Source organism: Apium graveolens, chromosome 7 (assembly GCF_009905375.1).
Source record: "Apium graveolens cultivar Ventura chromosome 7, ASM990537v1, whole genome shotgun sequence".
Taxonomy (NCBI): Eukaryota; Viridiplantae; Streptophyta; class Magnoliopsida; order Apiales; family Apiaceae; genus Apium; species Apium graveolens.
The window spans coordinates 92,577,482-92,587,525 of record NC_133653.1 but is presented as its reverse complement, the minus strand read 5'-3'; the positions used below and the strand labels follow the sequence as shown (position 1 = coordinate 92,587,525).

Here is a 10,044-nt window from a genome sequence, read left to right as displayed (position 1 = left end):
TGGTTCCCGTAACGGAACAATTAGTTTTATAGGTCCTGCGATGGGACGAATGATTTGAAAATGGAAGTAGCATGCTAAAACCTAACCCTACTATTTACACAACACTATTAATAAAATGTTTAGAGAGCATGCTAGCTATTAAAGATCCAGTTTCAACAGTTTATCAGTTTTTATCTGTTTACACTTGTTTTAGTTATTTTCTACTAACAAGATGTAAAATCTGTTCCTACAATTGTTTATTATAAACTGTTTTAGTTAGTATTCATATAATGGTACTGCTGAGCGGTTGATCGCTCACTCTTGCAAGTATGTTTGTATATTTTCGCATTGCAGATGCCTAGGAGATGTTGTTCTTTTGCTAAGGGCCTGTTTCCAATTCCTCCTGTGTCGAGCTCCTCTGAATAGGTTGTGTCTGGAGAAGTGTGGTCTGTAAGTTGCTTTAGAATAATAGTCATGGCGGGTTGTTTTTAATAAGATGATTTGTAATAAGTGTGTAACCTAAATTAGACTTGAACCCGGAAAAGATCTTGTGGAGAGTTATTTATATTAAAATAAAGTAAGTTAGTTGTATTATAATTGTAGTTTCATGTTATTGGTGACGTCAACTCCTGACCCGGGGTTGAGGCCGTCACATAAGCACATGAGAGGGACAACTGTCACCCATCGATCATGGGAATAATCAGAGCACGTGTCAGAGGATCCTTAGAACATTCCTCGTCCAGTCCCGCGCCGCCACGTGTAAATCATCCACTACAACCAGGTGTCCTCCGCTCCTAGAGCCAATGGCTACGATTCAAAGGTACCAACCCCAAAACCCTACCCTTGGGCTATTTATAGCCCAAGAACGTAAGGTTTTGGGGTTAATCACTCTCTCACACTCAAATACACACACAACCACCTTTCATTCAGATCTATCTTCATCTTTCCCAAAAGCGAGTTCTTACTCTCACGCCGGAAGCGCCGCGGGACCCAAACCCCCATTCCTCTGTTGTTTTGTAGGAACCCCACCAGAGCTATTCCCCACAGCGGCGGAGGATCTAGGCACGGCGTCGAAGGAGCGGCTCCGCCACCGGGACCGATCATAAATCAAATTTTGTTGAATTGATCGAAAAAATACAAAATTCTTACTCAATTCATTTAAGTAGGTTTGAATTTTTTTGTGGACGCAAACAAAATTTGGATTTAACTTGCTAATAATCAAACCAATTGATCAAAAGTAAATAATACTATCCGTTTAGCTGCTTGAAACCTCTCTTCTCGGCTTAACGTATAAAGTACATTTTTCAATTAGAGTAACGAACAAGTATAAATGCATAGGAAATCGGTAGGGAATTAAAATGTATTCACGAATAATTCTCAAATATCTCCTCAATATATTATAATTGATTCTAAAAATAATTGTATTCATATCAATTATACAATCAAAAATACTATTTTAATTGGCACATCAATTAAGAGAATTCGTGTAAATATTTTTGAGTTTCCTAAGATTACTCAATTCATCATATATATAATCTTAATATAAGAAAAATATAAACAGAAATAACGTTGTAGTGAAGATGTGAAAACCTCAATTCCGACCATAATGCAGGTTGATTTTTAACCTGATTCATGCAGAAAAAAATCAAAAATAAACCAAATACGACCTGCATAACTCGAAAATGATCATAAATAACCAGTTTTTAAGAATTTTATTTTTTTATTTAATTTTAGATAATTTTAACTTGACCCGTTTATAAAAAAATACAGCCTAACGCCCAAAATAATAATTTATCATTTTCACAACCAATATCTGATATTTGAAAAGTCTAAGAAAAAGAATTTATAGATATCAATATTAAAAAGGTAAAAATAAAATGAGGCAAGTATATCCATACAAGTCATCCATAAAAAAGTCCACATGTTATATGATGGCGGAGTCAAGAAGGTAATATTAAATGAAACAAAAAAAATAATCAGATATTTTCCCAGTTATCGATAGAAATGAGCAACAATTATGGGTGTTACAGACTTTATTTCATATTTTATTTTCAGGTAGCTGAGTAGGATCACGCTTTTCTTTCTCAACAATCCCCCTTGTTTCTCTCTCTATAATTAGTTTTTGACTTTACTTTTTCTCAACCTCACCCCCTCCGTTTTAATTTCTCGTTCCGTCTTTAAATATAAAACCAAACCCCCCATATATTCACCCCATTTGCATTACTCTCTTTCTTCTCAACTTCCTCGTCTTTTTTCTCCCTCCATCTCCTCTCCAAAAAAACTCTTCACTTTCATGGCAGTTGAAGCCAGGCACATGAATATATTTCCTCAACAAATCATCACCAACAGGTAATGCCCAATTTTACATGCCAAATAGTTATACTTGTGTTTACGTAAATATCTGGTTCAGAGCAGTGTCTGAAAATAAAAGTAATACAATTTATGTATTTTTTGCTAATTTGATTGGATTTTTATGCAGGGAATGTATGAATATGAATCAAGTGAACAACTATGGATACAATGACAATAATCTTGGTACGGTGATTTTCGATGGAACAACAATGGCGGAGAATTTATTGCCGTTCAATCAATCTGTATATTGTGAAGCTACTAACTCAATGAAAGCCGAGAGTGGACTCACTTATAATCTACCATCTGTTCCAAGAAAGCGGTCACGAGATTCAATGAACGAGTTGCACCCAGTCATTGTGCCACAAAAGCAGTCTCATCTTCATGATTCTCAACAAAGTTTACCAATTCAGATGCACCAACAATGTTTGGAGATCGATCAAATCATTGCTCAACATGTAAGTCACACAACACAATTTTCTAAATTACCCATGCATATTAAATAATTTTTAGAACCCAACCTCTATTGGTATCACCCTGTTCAGGCAGGTGAAGGACAAATTTAACCTATTTTTACACAAAATTAACAATGATCAATTTATGAAAAATTGGTCAACTTTAGCCGATAAATACCCAACTGTCAGTGGAGTATTCACTTTATATAAGATACTCAACTGTCATGGAGTATCCTATATATGAAATACTCAACTACTAGTGGAGTATCTTATACAAATTAGGATACCAAACTGACTGGAGTCTTCAATCGGCTAAAATTGACCATTTTTTTCACAATTACTATTTTGATTAAATTTAAAAATTTGTTATTTTTGTCATTTTTCCGTTCAGGCAAGGAGTATGTGTAACTATAAAAAAAATTAGAATTATATTTTTGATATGAATTTTTGGTTGATATAGACAAAGAAGATTCGCATGGAACTAGAAGAGAGACAAACGCAACAAACAAGAACATTAGTGTCTGCAATCGGAGAAGGATTGATGAAGAAATTACAAGAAAAAGATGATCACATTCAAAAAATGTTGCGAATGAATCTTGCACTTCAAGAAAGAGTCAAGAATTTATTTCTCGAAAATCAGTTATGGAAAGATTTGGCGCAAACAAATGAAGCAACCGTGATATCTCTCCGGTGCAACTTAGAGCAAGTGCTGACGCAAGTTTCCGACGACCGTCATTTTCCGGCGGCCGGAAATGCTGAGGAGGAAGCGGAGTCGTGTGGGAGTAGTGGGCATGGTGAGGAGGGTGAAGAAGTTTTTAAACGGCGGCGCGTGGGTAACGACGCGCCGTCAGACGGGGGATTTGGGAACAGGATGTGCCGGAAATGTGGAGAGAGGGAATCGTGTGTGTTGATATTGCCATGTAGGCATCTGTGTTTATGTACGGTTTGTGGGACCACTTCGCAGTCGAAGTGTCCAGTGTGCAATGCAAACATGAACGCCACTGTGCATGTGAATGTATCAGATAAGAACTACTTTTGTCTTTAGTTGAGGTGTAGTGGTAGACTGGTAGGGTGTAAAAAAAGGATAGATACAGATTCATGCATGTATAGACCGACTTTTTAATCTTTATTTTCAAGAATTTCTTTTTCTTTTCTTTTTTATGCTTTTACTTGCTTGTAGCTTAACTTTTTATTTTCAACATATCAACTGTTATATACAGGACAATGTCATTTTGATAGACACTTGATGTATTAACTAGGGCTGAGTATTCGGTCGGTTCGGTCCCTGTTATATACAGGACAATGTCATTTGATAGACACTTCATGTATTAACTAGGGCTGAGCATTCGGTCGGTTCGGACCGAACCGAATAGACCGAAAAACCAAATTAGTATTTTTTCTTGGACCGGACCGGACCGGACCGGAATTATAATATGGACCGGACCGAACCGAACCGAAATAATTCGGTTCGGTCCGGGTTTGGACCGAACGAACCGAATTTTTTTCAAAAATAAAATTGTATTAAAATTTTAAACCAAAAATTATAAAATCTAAAATAATTTTATTTCGGTCTATTCGGTCCGGACCGAAATATTTTTTAAAAGAACCGCACCAAACCGAATTTTATTTCGGTCTATTCGGTCCAGACCGAATAAACCGAAATTTCTGAAAAAGCAGGACCGAACCGAACCGAATTAGCACGGTTCGGTTTGGTTTTTCAGTTTCGGTTCGGTTTTGCTCAGCCCTAGTATTAACACAAGAGAGAGCGTTTATATATTTAAGTTCTATATATTTAAGTTCTATATATTTAAGTTCTTTATATATACTGACGAGCATGTTATAGGTTCAATATTTACTTTTTTTGAAAAACTATATAAAGAGGGTATATAAGTAAAATTAAATTAACACTAATTACCGAATAATTTTTTTTGTCCCAAGATTGAACTCTATATCTACTGTGTAATCAGTACATAGTAGATTCTTCATTGAAAGTAATAAAAGAGCCTGTATTTACATCATCGTATATATTTATTTACAGTCGAAAAAATATATTTCAGCTACTACCTGCGTCCCACTCGGTTGTATACGTGTACTGTTTACACGCATTTCGAGATTTCTATAAAATTATAGTTTTGTAATATTTTTTTAAAATTTTCTTTTTTTAAATAAAAGTTTAAACATAAAATTTTTATTTAGAAAAAAAAATTAAAAAAAAAATTAAGGAGTTATGTTTTAAAGAAGTATTAAAAAGCGCTAAAAAGTAATGTATAGAATTCAATGAGACATAGTAGTACTCCCTCAGTCCCTCCCAATTGTTATCGTTTCTGGGAGAGTGTCTGACACGTATTTTAAGGTGAATCGAAAATATATTTCTATAACTTTTTTAAAAAAATTTATTTTTCTGAATAAAAATAGAATGTTTAAACTTTTATTCAGAAAAATAAAATTTTAAAAAAAAGTTAACGAACTATACTTTTTCTTTATCTTAAAATGCGTGTCAGACACTCTCCCAGAAACGATAACAATTGGGAGGGACGGATGGAGTAATATATAAGGAGAGAGATCCAAATTAACAAACTTTCTTGCCTAATATATTGTTGGTGTCTTGACTTTCACTTGCTAGCTTGTCATCTGAGCTGGCATTCCCACTATCATAATGTGTAACATCCCCCTCAAACGAGGAGTGATAAATAGATTGGCATCTCCTAACTTGGACAAAAGGGAAGCTAATTGAAATGAAGGAAGAAAGATGTCTGCAGGCTGGACAGCAGTATGAATGTGTGCAGGAGCAATAAGGCCAGACTTTAGTTGAAGTCGTATAAAGTGACAGTCAATGTCAATATGTTTGGTACGCTCATGAAAAATAGGGTTGTAGGCGATATGTAAAGCTGAGTTATTATCACAAGAGAGATGAACCGGTAAAGTAGTAGGAGAATGTAAGACTTGAAGCAGATTAACAAGCCACATGACTGTTAAGGTTTATACTCAACTATTCGTTTGAAGTATATACTATTATAATAATCATTTGAGAATCTTGAATGCATGTTTTCACATTGACTGTATATTATATATTGTAGACAATCTAGTATCAAATGGGATAGCAGAAAATTAGATTGTAAAACTCCTTATATAATATAATAAAGGTTCACAGTCTAAGTGGTGTTAGACAAACCGCTGGAACGGTTGTAGTATTATTTATATTGGTTTGTCTTGACTATTAAATAATACTAATATATTTTGTGTATATTGAGTATGATCAAATTTAGAATTATTCGCTTATACTGATTAACAGAGTGAATTAAGATTCTATGTTATTATTATTGCTTAAGTTCTTAATCCGGTATAGTGATTCACACGTGTATATTGTTTACATGCTTTGATTTATATATGAGATAATTCTTTTGAATTAAATCATTATATTTTGGGTAATGGAATAATATACATGGTGAATATTGACTGTTGAAGGAATCCATGTCCCAATACTATTCGGGTTAATGATGTCCCCTTGAAAGCTCAAAAAGATTTAATTATGTAAAATCCTGCAGGTAGATTTATTCCATCATAATTAAATAAAGGTTGAGTGGATGATTATGGATAAAAGAAATTAATTCAATAGATTATCAGTGATTCATTTAATTAATGGACATGCGTTATTTTAAACATGGGGAATTTAATAAGCGAATATTAAAGGAGCCGAAATAATTAAATAAATAAATTATCGGAATTAGGTGGGTAGTGCAGTATTAAATATTTAGTGGAATTAATTAATATTAATGATATTGGGCTTGACCCATGATACATTAAAAGGCCCGACCTAATTTTCCGCTTGATCCCTATTTTAGCCTATAAATACTCATTATGCCTCCACGGAGAAGGGTTCTGAAAAATTCTAGGGTTCATGGAGGCTCAACTGTTGGTGAGACTGCGTAGCCATATGAACAGTTACGTGATAACTCAACACGATAACAACACTAGAATATGGCAGGTTAATAATACTACGTCTACACAAGAAATCAGGAAGAATGAAGACAAGGCAAATGTAAAGAATCAGAAGTTTAGAAGAAGGCCTGAAGTCTGTTTACATGTCACTGAAAGAAGTTCATTAATATGTTCATGTCTCAGTGAAGAATAAAGGTTAAAAACTTTCAGGATTTCAGAAATGATGAAGATTCAGCGTATAAGTGCTACTAGAAGATTTCAGTGTATTGGCATTGATTGAAGATAGACAGTGTATGAAGCATAGGAATCTGAAGAATTGAAGACATGGTATAGACAGAGGTTAAAGAAGACAATTGCTGTCTTGAAGCTATACTCACTGACAAAAGTTCATTTATATGTTCAAGCGTCGGTGAAGAACAGTGAATGAAGTATTCAAGATTGTAGTAGCAATTAAGACGTTGTCTACAGTACCAAAAAGGATTTCAATGAAAGTACATATGTTTGTTGACAGTCCGTGTACGAAACAATAAAGTTGAGGCAAGTTTAAATATGTAATCAAGTGTATAATACGAAGACCTGAATCGGAGCTAGTCGCCTGTGAACCAGACCAGTTGTACTAGACGTCAGCCTTTCATGAAAGGAATCTGAGTATTATCATTGGAAGGATTGTTAAGTGAGGATTCGTATCAGGGAATACAGGTTTTATGATTCAGACGAAGACTCAAGAGAGAAGACTCAAAGATGTGACAACTCAGGGAATGCAATGCTCTAAGTCAAGGTGATCACTACCTTGTAGTAGGAGTCATCCTGATCAGTATATTGATCTTCAGAAGCAATATCCTGGATGTATAGTTCAATATTTCATTACATGAACTGATCTTGACTTAGTGTGATACTCAGAGAATAAATGAGAGCAAGAATAATTTCACAAGTGCAGTTTTCATCCCTTTGGTCGCCATAGAGAAATGGGTTAAATATTTTCTAAGGCAAATTCACCCTAGGTTCACCTTGGTCGCCATAGAGAAATGGGTTGAATTTTTTTTAAGGAAAATTCACCCTAGGTTCACCTTGGTCGCCACAGAGAAATGAGTTGAATTTTTTCTAAGGCAAATTCACCCTAGATTCACCTTGGTCGCCATAGAGAAATGAGTTGAATTTTTTCTAAGGCAAATTCACCCTAGATTCACCTTGGTCGCCATAGAGAAATGGGTTGAATTTTTTCTAAGGCAAATTCACCCTAGGTTCACCTTGGTCGCCATAGAGAAATGAGTTGAATTTTTTCTAAGGCAAATTCACCCAAGGTTCACCTTGGTCACCAGAGAGAATTGAGTTAAATATTTTCTAAGGCAAAATTTACAGTTGGTCGCCACAGAGCTTGTATTACCTTGGTCATCACAGAAAGCTCAACCACAACATTATTGATTAATTATTAATTTACTTATGTGGTTTATTCAGAGCCACATATTTCAATTGATATAAGGTCTATACATCTGAAGTAGAAGAAATCAGTTGTATTGTTCTGAGTTTTATCTTTTTCTCCGACAAGAGGAGATAAAATTAGCAGCAAAGATTTTCAGAGAAGCTTAAACTTTTTCTATATCCGTTTAACTTCTCACCAGAGTAACGTTGTAATGCCCGATTTAATTCTTGTATATTCATAGGGGCATGATAATCGTTACCCGGTAATTAAATCCTTAGACAAACAAAAGCTAGATCATTGTATAGGATTTGTAAATCTTTGTAGAAGCTAGGAAATTTGTTGTTCTTAAATTATAGCTGGTTAATTTATTTACCGGAGTGTAGCAACACCCCTCGAGGATTTATATATGAATATATACTTCCCCGAATATCTTGTGTTCCTCGTTTTATTGTTCCAAACACTATTCACCTCAAGAGCACGAAACCACTAACTGAGCACTAAATCTTATATCCGCTAAAGATTCGATTTTTTTTTTAATTTAGTGATTATTGTATTCAACCCCCCTTCTACGATAATTCGGGACCTAACAATTGGTATTAGAGCAGACTGATTGATACACAAATCAGGATCCTTAAAAATAATTTATTTTATTAATTTTTCATTTACATAAATTTATTTGGTAAATTTAATTTAGAAAATTTATTTTATAAATTTAATTTAAATAAGTTTATTATGAACTTAATTTAAATAAATTTATTTTACAAATATAACTAAATTAATTTACTATTTAAATTTTAGTAAATAAAAGTTTTTAATTTAAATTTATTTTTATTTCTTTCGGGTGTATTTTTCTTTCAGTTTTTCAGAATTATTTTTGCTACCAATTTTGTCTCGGCAATCACATTTGGTGCAAAACCAATACACACTCGCCTGGCAGTTAACCTGGAGGATTGTTAAATGCACGCACTTGGATTTGAATTGCAGTGTCCTACTTGTGACAGTCACGCGCGGGGTTATGCAAATAAACAGATCTGTCAGCGTGAGCAAACAACACTCCTAATCGCCTGTTGCAGTGTCATGTAGTCGCCGTACAACTTCTCTATGGCGATTTGTATTGCAATTAGTTATTACTCTAGTCGCCACACACGGTTTGCAAAAGACGGCGCACAATACTGTTTGATCGCCACAGGGAGTTTGTTTAAAATAAAAACCAAGTTCACCCTGTACATCCTTCCTGGTCGCCACTCAACACTTGACCAATTTCTGTAACCCCTAATTTTATTTTATGAGTTATTTATTTTTCCATAAAATTTAAAATTCTTAAAGTTAATTTTTTCTTAAATAATAATTACATTTTATTTAATTTTTAAGAAAATTCGAAATTCTTGAAAATTAGATTTTACGTAAATATTTATTTTTGATTAATTTATTTTTCAAGAAAATTTAAAATATTGGAAATTTAAATTTATCTTAATTATTAAATTAAGGGTACTCAAATGATTGGTAGACTCGGGATTTCTCCGGGTTTTTAAAGTGAATTTTAATCTTTTGAAGAAAACGAAGACCATGTGCTATCTAGACGGAAAATTTCTGAACACGGAAATTATAGATAATGGTTTTCTTACTCCAATGGAACTAATTTCAAGACCTGCAGACAAAAATTATGGAATTCCTCAAATGGTTACTCCATAGGATACCACTGGGTTTTCAGACGCAGGGAATGAATGAAATTTCTACGGGTATAATTTTTCTCGGAGATTTTAAGACAACTCTATGATTCCAGATTATACAATCACACAGTGGTTTGTACCAATGCTATATTTATCCGGGAATCAATGAGATTATACATGCAGGAATTGTGGAGGTCCGAGAGAATAGTGGGGACAAACAAACATCTCAGTT

The 10,044-nt window shown here is 34.1% G+C and overlaps 1 protein-coding gene across 1 annotated transcript; it reads left to right on the top strand.

Moving 5' to 3' along the window:
- The first annotated feature begins 2,130 nt into the window (after nt 1–2,130).
- On the top strand, nt 2,131–3,937 carry LOC141673911 (BOI-related E3 ubiquitin-protein ligase 1-like). Its single transcript, XM_074480639.1, has 3 exons — nt 2,131–2,328; nt 2,459–2,786; nt 3,244–3,937. The coding sequence occupies exons 1-3, from the start codon at nt 2,273–2,275 to the stop codon at nt 3,826–3,828; spliced, it is 969 nt and encodes a 322-aa protein (XP_074336740.1). The 5' UTR covers nt 2,131–2,272; the 3' UTR covers nt 3,829–3,937.
- Nucleotides 3,938–10,044: the final 6,107 nt, after the last annotated feature.